This window comes from Lampris incognitus, chromosome 19 (assembly GCF_029633865.1).
Source record: "Lampris incognitus isolate fLamInc1 chromosome 19, fLamInc1.hap2, whole genome shotgun sequence".
In the NCBI taxonomy this organism is placed as follows: Eukaryota; Metazoa; Chordata; class Actinopteri; order Lampriformes; family Lampridae; genus Lampris; species Lampris incognitus.
Window position 1 is genome coordinate 9,516,973 of NC_079229.1, and position 15,514 is coordinate 9,532,486.

At 54.9% G+C, this 15,514-nt stretch overlaps 1 protein-coding gene across 1 annotated transcript in view; it reads left to right on the top strand.

Moving 5' to 3' along the window:
• The window catches only part of LOC130130152 (sickle tail protein-like), a 128,545-nt gene extending 114,959 nt beyond the window's left edge, over window positions 1–13,586 (top strand). The window contains exon 2 of the mRNA XM_056299889.1: window positions 13,231–13,586. Coding sequence (XP_056155864.1) covers window positions 13,231–13,586 — 356 coding nt within the window. The remainder of the gene's footprint in view (window positions 1–13,230) is intronic.
• The last annotated feature ends 1,928 nt before the right edge of the window (window positions 13,587–15,514 follow it).

The window sequence follows — 15,514 nt, forward strand, 5'->3', positions numbered from 1 at the left end:
GGACGGTGCTGGGTGAGGCCGCCGCAAACGGGAATGTGCGCCGCCATCTTCCCACAACGGAAGCGGAAACCATGTGTGTTAGGCTTACTGCAGAAAAGTAAGCCATATCATCTGTGTTAGATATGTGTTAGATCTGTATATGACTGTGTGTGTGTGTGTGTGTGTGTGTGTGTGTGTGTGTGTGTGTGTGTGTGTGCACGTGCACATGTGAATGCCCACACACACACATACAAGGCTGCGCATGCTCATTTTTTGGTCATTTGGCTGTGAAAAGTTGCCAAAAAAAGATAGGAGGTGCCTTGTTCATGCACACTGAGGAGGGCCATGCATTCCCACTATCATCTCTCTCTGCAAATGCTATCGCACTAATTCAACCGCATTCTTCAGGTCGGTGCGAACAGGCAAAGTCTTTCAGGGAGAGCCGATCTTCCTCCTGAAGTTAACATGCCACGGCCAAACATCACCAAGAGCGAGACCGGCCCGGTAATGAGAGACCTGGCAGCATCGTGGGCTCTTCACGCGGGTCTACTCTATGTGGACACAGACCATTCAGACTGTTAATAATGACATTTATTTTAAGGGGGGGGGTTCGTGTTCCTGCATTGCTTGATATTATTTGATTCTTACCGTCGTTGAGCGTACGGTGCAACAGGAGAACAGAATTCGGGCAATCTCAGTGGCAAGACGCCCCTGTCTGTCGATTTTGAACTGGCCAAAAGTGGTGAGGCTTAAGATTGAAGTTGCAAATCTTGAAAAATAGAGACGGATAGCCGATTGCTACAGATTGCACCATGGATCCTGCAGCTGAATAGAGAGTAATGAAATAAAATCGCGACAAACCGCAGTCTCGTCTTTAGTTAGGCTGGAAATTCAGTCCTGCAGAGGAGGAGGAGGAGGAGGAGGAGGAAGGAGGGGGCAGCCCTGATTGACTCAGTTCCCCAGGAATGAGTCTCTCAGCCAAGGGAGGAGAGGTTGGGAACTTCCCCCTACTCTGGCTCCTGGGTGGAGGTCCTACTCCCAAACACAGCTGCTTTGAGCATCCAGTCCTCCTCAAAATGCCACGGGCCTCCCTGTTCTCAGCCAGACATCTGAGACGGCGGCACGGTTCTGACTTAAACCTCCCCTGACCATGAGCTAACTGAGGCATTCTCACCGCATGCTGGAGTTAAAACACACACACACACACACACACACACACACACACACACACACACACACACACACACACACACACACACACACACACACACACAACTGGTTCATTAAGCAGCAGCTAGTTTCTCACTTGATATATAATAAAAGAAATATTTCTTGGTTGTTGCCTTGTGAGAGTTAGAACACACACACACACACACACACACACACACACACACACACACACACACACACACACACACACACACACAATAACTATCCCTGAAGCGTTAGGGGGATAAACAGCGCCCCCTGGTGTGACGACAGCGCATGTCCACTGTGGCCGGGCTCTCTCCGTCTCTAACGCTTATCGGAGAGGACAAAGTGGCTGGTTAGTCGGTCTGGATTGATCCAGCCAGGATGGGTGTCAGGGGGAGGGGCGGGGGGAGGGGGGGCGTGGGGGGGGCAGACGCTCACGATGTTTGTCCAGCTGAGCGGAGCTGGCCAATAAACGCAGTTGTTTGTTCAAGTCCTCCTCCTCCTCCGGCCATCCGAGGGCAGGCGTTAACCCCAACCGGTCCATCCTGCCTGCAGATCCTCTCCCTCCACCCGTCCCTGTTTGTCTGCCCCGCGGGGGGGAGGGGGGGGAGTAAGTAGAGGGGCGAGGGCAAGAAGTATCGCATGTGAACAAGCTGCTCCCCCGGCTTGACGTAGGGTGTAGTTTTATGGAGACGGTGCATCAGCCTTGTTTAATGGCTGCGCCTCCGCGGAGGGCGGAGCGGGTCTCCCTCCCCGCGGCCGACTCCGCTCATCCCGTTTGTTCGGCACGAGGGACGTTGAATGTGCGCTCGAGTCAAAGATCCGTAAGGCCAGTCCGGTCCAGGAGAAAGCGCCCTTTCCTCTTTTGCTGGAGTGGGGGGGGGGGGGGGAGGGGGGGGGAGGGGGAGCAGGAGTTGGTTTAAATGTTCCTCCAGTTTAGCTCGCAGTAAATCCCCCGCAGGCATTCGGGGGAGCTGTTTGTGTTGTTTATGGTGAATGACGTGTGTTGAGTCCTTCCCGTTAAAACACTTGTTATTTCTCAGCTGTTTCGTGACAGTTCTCCTCCCGCGCGCCCTGCCGGTTCAGGAACCAGCCCCCCTCGTCTCTGCTCGCACGCGCACGAACGCGCACGCACACAGGAGCGCATATCTGTATCTCGTATCTCTTGGCTACCTGCCTATCCAGGTTTGGCAGCCTGTCTGTTTACAAGGCTGCAGCAGAGCGGAGGCTTTGAACAGGCGTACTGTATCTGTTTGACTAATGCCCCCCCTTACCCCTCCCCCCTTACCCCTCCCCCACACCAACCCCACCGCCAACAACACGCACAGACAAACGGATCATAATTGGGGGGGTGGGGTCGCTATAGTCAGGGATCGTTCTGGTCGTCACTTCTGATCTGGCAACTCGCACGTGAAGCCTCGGTTTCACAACCGATTAGAAGACACCTGCAACCACAGCCCCGTGCACAGCAGCCGAGCCAGCCGTCTGGCTGGTACCTCACGTCACCTAGCAACCAACACCATGACAATAACACTGTTCTCGTTGACGTGTTGAACGTTCACATTATCTTTACTGCCAAGGGTTCGCAGTCCTGTTCTGTTTTTTTGAAACTCAAGTCAACTTTTATGACATTTTTAAACATTACGTTAGCGCGATGTGTTATTATTATGATGATGAATATGATGTTGTGTAATATTGGCGCGAATTCAGGGGGCAGCCGGGAACTGCCGCAGCCGGGACGCGAACCCGGCGTTAACAGTCGAAATTGTGAAACGTCCCTTTAAGACAGGGGCGTACTGTGTCGCCTAGGAGCGACGTCATTAGACGGCGCCTTTGTTTCTACCTTGAATCGGTTGTGCGTCGCACACGCACCGGGTCGCGACTGCGCTAACTAAAGAGTCCGACCCGTTAGCCGACGAGTCTACACTACCCCCACACTACCCCCCTCCTTCGGGGAGCGCGTCCCCGCGCTTCAGCATACCAGCTCCCTCGCGCCTCTGGGCGCACGCACTTCCGATGGCCTCACGGTCTCACCATCCCACCTCTGACGCCAATGTAGTGAATTCGGGGGGGGGGGGCAGCCGGGAACTGCCGCAGCCGGGACGCGAACCTGGGTCACCCGCACCACGGGCGGCTGCGCTAACCAGTCAATTAAAGGGTCCGACCCGTTAGCCAGCCGGCTAGCCAGTCTACTCATTCATGGCCTTTACAATAAGTTATATTTATTGTTGATAATATTGAATTGAGCAGGATTTTGTTTTTTTAAATAACTGGTTTTGACTGCAGTATGTAATTACAGAAGCATACATGTACAGTCTGAACTAGATGACAGGATGGTAATTATACAGCTTACAGCTGACGTGATTTACGCCGTGTCTTTACGGTGGGGTGGAATGGCGTCGCATTGTGCCCGACACCTCTCATGTACTCTGCAGACAGGCCCTGTAAGGAGTCAGGATGGGAAACGTACAATGAGCCTGTGGCTGTTTGAGAGTCTCAGACAACAGGGTGAAGACCACTGGTCATTAACTCTGACACAGCAGCCCGGGAGACGCCTCGTTAACTGAGAGATAGTGGAGCCGGAGAGAGAGATGGAGAGAGCGAGAGAAGGAGAGGGGGAGAGGGATGGAGGAAGCGAGGGAGAGAGAGAGAGGGAGAGAGGAGAGAGGGGAGGGAGGGGGAGAGAGAGATAAGAGAGAGAGGGGGGGGAGAACAGGCTACAAAAATAGAACAAAGTAAATTCAGGCATATGGTGCAGAATTAGCTCAGAAAAGTTCAATTTTTCTCCACTTTCGGAGAACGCGCGCGCTCCCTTTCTGACAAACCCGGCCGGAGACGTTGTTAAACTGCTAATGAGATTTCATTGTTAAACTCTGGGCATGATTCGAATTAATGTGAGCTGCTGGCTTCGTCCCCGCCAGCCCGTCTGAGGTTAGCGGTTAGATGTGGAGACGGTCAGAGACGCTTGGCCCGGAGCCGAGAGATGCTGCTGTTTCTGGACTGAACCACAGGTCTGTGTGCTGTACGGTACTAATGATGAGCCCGAATGGCCTCCATCGCTCTCAGCTGACCCTTCTCCCAGGACACACGCGCACGCACGCGCACGCACGCACGCGCACACGTGTGCACATTGTGAACTGTACTCGAAAGTCAACGGGTCACGTAAACACCCAGGGAGGCAGAGAGAGGAAGTGTTTTGTCAAAGACAAGGAGATGGAAGGAGGTGGGGGGGGGGGAGAGGGAAGGGGGAGGTCAAGCGGAGACAACTTGAGTTTACTTCTCGAGAGTCGTTTAAAAAGTGGGGAGAGGAGCATCGAGCCAGCCGCGAGGTCCTCGGGGCGAGGCTGTGACGTCACCACACGGCACCATTAAACCATCACGTCCTCAGGAGGCGGCCGTGCCGAAGTTCATCCAAGAGACGCTATGAACGTCTTGTACTCTCCGCTCGCGGACACGCCGGCCTGTTCCCTATTTCACATGCTTTTCAATCAAAAACAAAGCAGCAGTTGTCCACAGCCCGTATAGGGGGGAGGGAGGGACCGCGGGTCAAGGGTCACCCTGCAGAATTCACGAGGCACTGTGCGAATGGCGGAGTTCAGAAGTGGACAAGATTTTCTTTGGCAGTGAGCCCTCGGGCTGAGAAGTGTAGATGAAATTCCACTTGCTTGGCTTATCCCATCGCTCTGCCAATGCTGATGGTGAAAGGGTTTCTGCCCCCCCCTTCCCCTCTCCCCACCCCTCCCCTCCCCCGTCTCTTTCCAGGGAGACCACGGCGCAACAGGCTCACGTGTGAAATGTGTCCCATATATGAAAGCTTGCAGCAGTCTTGCACTTGAACGCGCAACAAAATGCAGTCGATACTTAGGATAGGCAAACGTTTCCTGGGCGTGAGTACGCTAGTGTGCGTGAGTGCGTGCGTGTGTGTCTGCTAGAGTGTGAAAAATGCGGCCAGGCCGCATTGTGAGGCCATTAAAACTCGGGTGTCAGATAGCTGACGATACCGGCGCGGAAGCAGCTTATCTCTCAGATCAGCAACCGACAAAAAGTCGATGCAGAATTCAGCCCCTTCCTCCGGGGGGGGGGTCACTCACACACTCTCCGGTGTCAGCCATCCATCCAACAGCACATGCACGCTAACGTGGAGTTTTTTTGGGAGGGGGGGCGGGGTTTCCCCACCTTTTTCTCCCCAGTTTTATCTGGCCAGCTACCCCACTCTGCCGATCCAGGGAGGGCTGCAGACTACCACATGCCTCCTCCAACACATGTGGAGTCGCCAGCTGCTTCTCTTCACCTGACCGAGGAGTTTCGCCAGGGGGGATGTAGCGCGTGGGAGGATCACGCTACTCCCCCCAGTTCCCCCTCCCCCCCGAACAGGCGCCCCGACCGACCAGAGGAGGCGCTAGTGCAACGACCAGGACACATACCCACATCCGGCTTCCCACCCACAGACGCGGCCGATAATCGGCTCTGTGCATAACGCTAGTCCACTGACTTCCGGTTTCTACTCATCCTCATAGTCGTGGACGTAACTTGATATGTAAAACTGGAAACTTTTCACCCGTTTTGCTGGTAGGCGCAGGTGAAAGTTTGTCGACGATTCTGTGCGTGTGGTTCACACTTATCCATGGTAAATATCGCAGGCATCGCGAAAAATATACCATTGTCAATAGCACGCGCCAAACAAAACAGGAAACTGGCATGACCGCTGCAGTAGAAACCGGAAGTCAGTGGCCTACAGTTATGCACAGAGCCGGTTGTGTTTGTAGAGCCGCCCGACCAAGCCGGAGGTAACCGTTGGTAGGCAACGGAATAGACCGTGGAAGGTTGTTCCGCATGCACGGGCGCACGCACGCACGCACGCACACACGCGCGCACACACAGCCTGTTTGAGGTGCGAGCAGCGGGTTGAAGAAAGTAACGTGATTAAGTGAGACGCGGAGTCAGGTGGGGCTCAGTCTTCCATGGCGGACCCGACAGGAACACAAAAGCCCATACAAGAGTCCGGCGCACCACGGCACAGGGGTGGGAGGGTGCGCTAAAATTCAATTAAAAAAAAAAAAAAAGTACGCCCGTGCACATGCTTCCAAAAGGGGCCAGTTTACTCTAATCGCATTTTAAATAACCTCCCTCTGTAAACAGGAGGGCTCGGTTCCTCCGGAGCGCAGCGTCTTGATGCGCAGCCTCCGCACGAAGAAAGTCCGGCTGCACATTGTGCAGGCGAGCGAGCGGGGCCGTCGCGCGTGTCTGCGCTCACGGGTTCGGTGTCACTCTGCGGGCCTCGCTCTTCCAGCGCACAACGGGGCTTTGTGTCCCGCCGCATACTTATGGGAAAGTAATAGCAGGGGAGAGTGGGAGTGCAAACTAGGAGACATTCCTCCATAAATAAATGACGAGCAGGAGAGTAACCGGAGACAACAGGAGGCCACGGCCCCTCACAGGACCCGGGTGTTGGTAGACAAGTGTTGTCTTTAAGCCGGGAACACTGTCCTTTACGCAACACTGCCAGCTAAGGAAGAAGAGAAAGAGCGACGTTTTTTTTTTTTTGCGGTGTTGGGAGCCGGGTGCGATTCGCCTCCGGGTCCCGTGAGGCGCCCACCAGTAGGGGGGGCTGTTATTGGGATATTGACAGTGAACGCGGGGTGAGACGGGTGCTGTGGAGCCAGCGATGTGATTGTCTGGCTCGAAGAGCTGGTTTAATAGGGCACGTGGCCCGAGGCTGCGTGTGTGTGTGTGTGTGTGTGTGTGTGTGTGTGTGTGTGTGTGTGTGTGTGTGTGTGTGTGTGTGTGTGTGTGTGTGCGTGTGATGGCAAAAAGACAAAAAACACAACCTCCCTCTGGAACTGAGGCAGAGGAGTTGACAACTGGGCGCTTTCTGAAGAAGAATAAATGATTTATTCGCCATGGCTGTCGTAGGATTTTAACCCTGGCCCCTCTGGAAACAAGCGGCTATAAACATACTGTAGCGAATTCGGGGGACAACGCAACCACAGAAAGTGCCGCGGCCGGGACGCGAACCCGTATCGCCCGCACCGCAGGAGGCATCGCTAACCGCTTGAGCCAGCGGCCGCGAGCCAGCGACCAGCGTGTCTTCTTATCCATTCACGTTACAATAGTGTAGTGACGTCAGAGGTCCCGGGTCTACCGCACCACGGGCGACTGCGCTAACCAGTCAGCTAAAGGGTCCCGACCCGTTAGCCAAGGGCTAGCGAGTCTAGTCATCCGTGGTCATGACACTATGGAGTGTGGTCCCCTGGCGGCGGTCTGAGGTAGAACGTCTACAAGTCATGCGGTGTTCTACTGCGTCCACATTTCCGCTTGCCGCTCGTTTTCAGCGCAGCTTCCGGTTGAGGTTTAGATTTTGAACGTTTTAGATTCGCTGTCCTGAACGAGCTCGCCCGAATCAAACCTGGCAAGGTGACCCCGTAGAATGTAAAGGATGGCGCGTCCGGGCGGCGTGGCGGTCTATTCCGTTGCCTGCCAACACGAGGATCGCCGGTTCGAATCCTCGTGTTACCTCCGGCTTGGGCGGGCGTCCCTTGGCCGTGTCTGCGGGTGGGAAGCCGGATTGTGGGTATGTGTCCTGGTCGCTGCACTAACACCTCCTCTGGTCGGTCGGGGTGGGGTGGGGGGATAGCGTGAGCCTCCCACGTGCTACGTCCCCCCCTGGCGAAACTCCTCACTGTCAGGTGAAAAGAAGCGGCTAGCGACTCCACATGTATCGGAAGGAGGCGAGTGGTAGTCTCCAGCCCTCCCCCGGATCGGCAGAGGGGGTGGAGCAGTGACCGAGACGGCTGGGAAGGGTGGGGTAATTGGACGGGTACAACTGGGGAGGAAAAGAAATCAGAACCCAGGAGGAAATGTAAAGGCTGCTGTTGCAGAGTTACAGCAATCCGGGTCCTGACAGCCACCGTGCAGCATGACGGGGCTCTGGCCGGCGAGTGTGCTGATGGTCTTATTGTGCCCAACAGTCTGGCTATGTGTGTGTGTGGGTGAGTGGAAGCAGACTCGCCTCCATATGTTACACATTATCCATCAGCTGCTCCGTTCTGTTTGTGCACTCCCCCCCTCCCCCTCTCCCCCTCTCCCCCACCACCACTTCCAATTACATGGCCCGCGAGCCGGGGCATTGATCTGCTCACGTTCTCCTGTAAAGATATGTCAGTTGCGTAACCGCAACGCCTCCCCGCGCATTTTGACCGGTCCACTTGGCCCCACATCAGCGGCAGGAAAGACACGCACTCATGCGTGGCTGCGAGCTCCCCCACCCCACCCCCACCCACCCACCCCACTGCATCCACACGCACACGTGTGAACACACCGTGGAGACACGTACACGCGGACATGTTGGCACAACATCCGGGACGCGGGGGGGGGGAGGGGGAGGCGCGCTCGCCGGCTTGTGTTTCCGCACGCAGGGGTTGTTTTCCTCAAGACCGCTTCGCAGAGAGCGGAGGCGACAGGCAGCGAGCGCGTCTTCTTCACGTCGCATTCGAACTTGTGTTGCGTCCCGTTGTGTTGGCGGGGGTTCGCGAGTCAGCTCGGTGCCGCGTGCTGAGCTCGTGCAGGTGAAAAGTAGGTTGTGACACACATTTGGATCCGTGCCGGTGAACGTGGGCCCGGCTGTGTGAGGTCTTGGGCTCGGACGAGGGGCAGCCCACAGACCCCTGCCCTGATAAAGTCCGGACTGGGGTGTGCGTGCGTGCGCGTGCACGATGTGTGTTGTCATTTCAGCGCTGTTGTGAGTGACACCTGTTGCCCCGGCGGCCTGGTTTGTGATAGGAGCGTCGTGTGTGTGCGTGTGTGTGTGCGTGTGTGTGTGCGTGTGCGCGCCATGTTCTTTCTTTAAGCGCGTCCCCCCTTTTCTACCCCTCTCTCACACACGTCCACTCTGCATCCAGTCTATGGAGGAGTGCAGCTCGTAGCCCAGGGGCGAGGGGAGGAGGAGGAGGGGGGGGTTGTTGTTCTGTGCCCTGGAATGCAGTTGACTCTCTAAATCCCCACCAGTCTGGCTCGCGGGGCAGGGCCAATCTCAAGCCCCTTTTCCACGTGAGCCTCGTCCGGAATTCCAGCAGCTCGCGCGGCTGGGACCGTCCGTGCCCGCTGCCAGTCTCTCGCTCGTCGCGGCGGTGCGTTGACCTCGGAGCGCGATGGAGGAAGAACCCGGAGGTGACGGAAAAGACCGCTCGCAAGAGGAAGGTAATCAACTTCTCTGACACGCCGCCAAATGAATATATATATATATATATATATATATATATATATATATATGCCCCGGTTAACCCCTCCCGGGGTCTTGACTTGCCCCCCCTCCCCTGCTGAGGGTAACTTGGCGAGTTATAAATAGGCCTGGCAGCGCAGCGGGCACTCTGTGGCTCTGAACTTGAGCAGGTTTGGGGTTTGGTTTGCAGGTTTGGGGTTGGGGGCGGGGGTGGGGGTCAGCTTTCCCCGACGTAGCACCGTCGCCTCTGACGTGTTCCCGGACAGATCCGCTCCGTGTGCCGAGCTTCGCTTTGTGCAGGATTTATGGCTGGACATGCACTGCTCCTCGCTCCGGAGTCCGCTCCCCGTCTTTCTATTGAAGAGGCTCGCTTGTGTAGGCCGACTGTCAGAAACGGGTTTACTGTAAAGCCCGGGGGGGGGGGGACTTCAGGGGCTGCTAAAACGAGGCCCGGTTTCTCCGTCCGCTCTCCGGCCCGGCGCTGGTTAGGTCCGTGTGGGCAACCTCTCCTCCGCCCTTCTGACGTCTCTGCGAGGAAAACGAGCAATTACCCGTTTCATCTGTGAGTTGCTGCGTGCTTCAGGGGAGAAGTCAGAGACACTAAAACAGCCGCGCGCACAGATCAGCTGAACTGTCCTCCGCGGCCCGTTGGACCTGGAGAGAGAAACGCCGAGGAGCCGAACCGCCTGCCAAAGGGCTCTTGATTTTCCACCGTCGCTCCCCTGAAAGGAGCACGTTATGGCCCCACATTGTCGCCTGAGAAACGTGACAGAAGACCGGCATGCTTCACTGCTGTGCCCCTCACACCCCGCCAGCCCCCAACCAACCCCCCTCCCCTCCGATCCACCATTTCTCAGAATACACCTTCCTCTTTTCTCTTCTTCTCTTCTCAAAGACTGGTATGCATAGCAGCAGAAACGAACACGTGTGTGTGTGTGTGCGCGCCCGCGCGCGCCCGGCGCACGTGTTCTTTTACTTCTATTTTTGTGGGGACCCCTCATTGACTACATTCGTTCCCTAGCCCTTAACCCCAATTTTAACCTAATCCCAAATCCTGATTCTAACCCTAAACTTACTCTAACCTTAACCTTAAAACCAAGTCGTAACCCTAAAATAGAAGTACAAGAACACACATGCGTGCATACACATGCACACATGCACCCCCCACATCACATGCACCCCCACATATGTCATCTCATAGGTCAGTTTTCACTAACAGTGGGAGCAGTGGGAACACTGGGAGCAGTGGAAGCAGTGGGAACAGGGAAAGCAGAGGGAGCAGTGGGAGCAATGGAAGTAGTGGGGAACAGTGGAAGCAGAGGGAACAGTGGGAGTAGTGGAAACACTGGGAACAGTGGGAACAGTGAAAGCAGAGGGAACAGTGGGAACAGTGAAAGCAGATGGAACAGTGAAAGCACAGGGAACAGTGGGAACAGTGAACGAAGAGGGACCAGTGAAAGCACAGGGAACAGTGGGAACAGTGAAAGCACAGGAACAGTGAAAGCAGAGGGAACCGTGGGAGCACAGGGAACAGTGGGAACAGTGAACGCAGAGGGAACAGTGAACGCAGAGGGAACAGTGGGAGCCGAGGGAACAGTGAAAGCACAGGGAACAGTGAAAGCACAAGGAACAGTGAACGCAGAGGGAACAGTGGGAACTGTGGGGACAGTGAACGCAGAGGGAACCGTGGGAGCACAGGGAACAGTGAAAGCACAGGGAACAGAGGGAACAGTGAAAGCACAGGGAACAGAGGGAACAGTGAAAGCACAGGGAACAGTGAACGCAGAGGGAACAGTGAGAGCAGTGGGAACAGTGAACGCAGTGGGAACAGTGAAAGCACAGGGAACAGTGAACGCAGAGGGAACAGTGGGAGCAGTGGGAACAGTGAAAGCACAGGGAACAGTGAACGCAGAGGGAACAGTGAGCAGTGGGAACAGTGAGAGCAGTGGGAACAGTGAAAGCACAGGGAACAGTGGGAGCAGTGGGAACAGTGAAAGCACAGGGAACAGTGAACGCAGAGGGAACAGTGGGAGCAGTGGGAACAGTGAAAGCACAGGGAACAGTGAACGCAGAGGGAACAGTGGGAGCAGTGGGAACAGTGAAAGCACAGGGAACAGTGAACGCAGAGGGAACAGTGGGAGCAGTGGGAACAGTGAACGCAGAGGGAACAGTGGGAACAGTGGGAGCAGTGGGAACAGTGAAAGCACAGGGAACAGTGGGAGCAGAGGGAACAGTGGGAGCGGTGGGCGCAGTGGGAACTCTTAAGTCGCCCACAGTAGCTGACACTTGTCTTCCTCTGACCCCGAATGATAAATGCCAGGATAATAGAGAGCAAAGAGCCTCTTCTTGCCTCAGGGGTCGCCTTCAGTCGGCCGTCACGCCACTAGAAAATGGAATGAGTTTTTAATCAGACACGCGGTTGCCAGCTCACTCGAACACGTGAGCACGCACGCGCTTGTCATTTTAGCAGGAGAACTAGGCCCTCCTCTTCAAAGCTTTATTCGATGTACGCAGAGTTGTTTGAAAAAAACTTTATTTTTTTAATAATAATAAAAAGAAGCATCATAAAACAAGTAAAAAAAAATAAACGCTTCTCTGTGTTTGATTCTGCAGCCTGCAGTTTTGGGGACTATCTGCTCGCGGAGGGCACGCTGCGGAGCCCGGGTGTGTTTAAACAGAGGCACCGATAACGTCCCCCGTCTCTTGTGTTTGCGTGTGTGCGGGGGGGGGACGGGGACGTGCGCAGATACGCTTGGCTCTTTTCGCGCAGCGAGCCGAGCAGCTGCTTCAGTTGAGCCTCCTCGTCGCCAGTATTGTGTGTCACAGTAAATTGAGAATCGTGTCGCTGAACTATGTAACAGCATGAACACGTGGTAAGTGGGCCAACGGAGCGTCAAGATGTGTCGACGTCAGCGGCGCTTCGGGAGGCAACGTTCGCACGCGCTTGAATATGGAGTCGGTGTTCTCGAGCTTTCTCGCGCGGGGAATGTTCAAAAGGGAAACGTGTTTAATTAGAGAGAGAGAGCTCGCGATCTGAATTTCTGCCATTTTACTGACGGTCGGGTCTCCCTGGGCCCGTTCTTTAAGGAACGCCCCTGATGGGGGCGTCCATTCCGTTGCGTACCAACACGGGGATCGCCGGTTCAAATCCCCCTTGTTACAGCCGGCCTGGTCGGGCGTCCCTGAGCGTGACTGTATGCCACTGACTTCCGGTTTCTACTGCAGCGGTCATGCCAGTTTCCTGTTTGTTGGCACGCGCTATTGACAATGGCATATTTTTCACGATGCCGGCAGGATTCACCATGGAGACACGTCAACCACATGCACAGAATTGCACACAAACTTTCCCCTGCACCTACTCGTAATTGTGGACGTATCTTGCTGTAGAAACCGGAAGTCGCTGGACTACAGTTATGCAGAGTCTGTTGACTGTGTCTGCGGGTGGGAAGCCGGATGTGGGTATGTGTCCTGGTCGCTGCACTAGCGCCTCCTCTGGTCGTGGGGGGGGGGACTGGGGGGAATAGCGTGATCCTCCCACGCGCTACGTCCCCCTGGTGAAACTCCTCACTGTGAGGTGACAAGAAGCAGCTGGCGACTCCACATGTATGGGAGGAGGTATGTGGTAGTCTGCAGCCCTCCCCGGATTAGCAGAAGGGGGTGGAGCAGCAGGAGTGGGGTAATTGGCCGTGGGGAGAAAAGGGGGGGAAATTCCAACAACAACTAAACACACCTCTGCATAGCCTCCATATACACACGTGTGCGCTCTGTATTGATGACAAAACAGCCGTACATTGGGAATGTATTGATCCCTTGTTTCTCTGTGCCCTCCTTCCCCTCAGGACAAACCAAAAGCAACCTGAAGGTAACCTCCCCAGAGGACGCCCAGCACCTCAGCCCCAGGCGGGCCTCCCCAAATGGGACGCCGCCGTCCCGAGGAGACCTCAAAGCCAGCCGCACCGTCCCACGCAGGCACACGGTAGGCGGAGCCCGCGGCTCCCGGGAGATCCTGGCCATGCAGCCGCCGGACATGGACAAGAAAAGGGAGGCCTTCCTGGAGCACTTGAAGCAGAAGTACCCCCACCACGCGTCGGCCATCATGGGTCACCAGGAGAGGCTCCGAGAGCAGGTCGGTGGGTCTGAGATGGCCCCGGGTCTCTGCTGCCGTTTGGTTCAGACCCACGCGGTCTCACCTTAATGATGATTTTGGGTTTCGGGTGTATTGATCTTGTTTTGTCATGTTAAAATCTGGCGCTCTATACAAACTCATTCATCCATTCATTCATTCATCCATCAAACAGAAAGGGAGAAGGTTTTTCCTCAAGTTTCTAGTTTATTTGTCAAGTGCACAACAATACAGTAGGGGCAGACATCAGGCTAACCTCAAATAAGAGGGGAAAAAAGCTCTTCAGGGCGTCCAGGTAGCATGGCGGTCTATTTCGTTGCCTACCAACACAGGGATCGCTGGTTCGAATCCCTGTGTTACCTCCGCTTAGTCGAGCGCCCCTGCAGACACAATTGGCCGTGTCTGCGGGTGGGAAGCCAGATGTGGGTATATGTGTCCTGGTCGCTACACTAGCGCCTCCTCTGGTCGGGTCGGGGCGGCTGTTCGTGATCCTCCCACACGCTACGTCCCCCTGGCGAAACTCCTCACTGTCAGGTGAAAAGTTGCGGCTGGTGACTCCACATGTATGGGCGGAGGCATGTGGTAGTGTACAATTATGGAGAAAAAGAGTGGGGGGCGGGAGGCCAATAAATAAGTAAGCTATTCAGAGAATGTATTTGTATAGATTTGTTTTTATCTTATTTGTCCATCCATGCAATTAGTTATTTTGACATATCTATCTATATATATATCTATATATCTATCTATGTATCTATCTATATCTATATCTATATATAGATATAGATATATAAAGATATTTAGGGAAAATAGGTTTTAACCTAAAAATGTTGTCTATCTGTGGAGAGTGAGTTGTTAATCTACTGTGAAACCGGACGTAGGAACAGTCACGTGAACATCTCCCGTGGCGAGTTTCAGGGAGGCCGTTAAACGCTCTGCTTATCGTCCGAATCGCCAGCAACACAGCCGGGCCTTCTGTAAGCAGGGTGTTGTATTTTTTCTGTTGCAGGCGGAGGCGGACAATCCATTCATAAAAAAAAAAAAAAAAATCCCCCCCTGTTATTTTGGCCATGGGTTTCAACAGGAGGCCGGTCTATAAATCAGCTTGTCGCTGTAACCCCGCCCCCCCACCCCCACCCCCCACCCCCCGCAGGCCAATCTGAGACTATGAGTGGCGGTTTCTGTGCAGCGGTGCGGCAGGAAGCATTGCGAGCCACAAACAGCCCGGCGTCTGAATGGTCCACCTGCAGCCCGGCAGCACACCCATCGCTGCCGTCTCCCATCGCTGCTTTTATTGTGAGGCTTTAGGCAGACTTTACAAGAGTCGTACCTCTGCGCTCTGCTTTAAAATGGAGGCCACTCGCTCCCATTGTGCGTTGCCAGCCCGGTGCACAAGGCACACATGTGGGCGGCTATTGTCGTTGGGGATGTTATGGTCATGCCCCTCAAGAGCTGCAGGGCTGCTTCCTATGCTGTTTTCACACCATGCGCCGGTAACCATAACACGCTGCCGACCGACGGGCGGGGGGAAAAGGCCGTCCCCGTCAGCCTCCCAGTGGGAATGCCGTGCGGGAAACCTTGTGTTTTTCTCTAGACCCTTGATTTCTCCTACGGAGCGTCGTCGGTTGAAATGCCGCTCGGAATTGTTAGTTTCCACAGGCAGCGTACCAGAAAAACAGATAATAGCGCAGGATGGTTGATGGAAACACTGGTGATGAAAACAGAAGCCTTGAATCGTGTGGTTATGTTGTCAAGATCCTCTGAATTGTGCAGTGATTAAGGTTACGGTCTCATTTCCTGTGCTCTGTCAGGGGACGATAACGCCACACTCTCATAAAATACCTTCGGATAACAACAAGTAGCATCAGTAATGCCAGTTGTAGGATGTGGCACTTCCAGATGATCAGAATCAGTGGGCGTCCAGGTGGCGTGGCAGTCTATTTCGTTACTGACCAACTCGGGTCTCGCCGGTTCGAATCCCCGTGTTACCGCCGGTCGGGCGT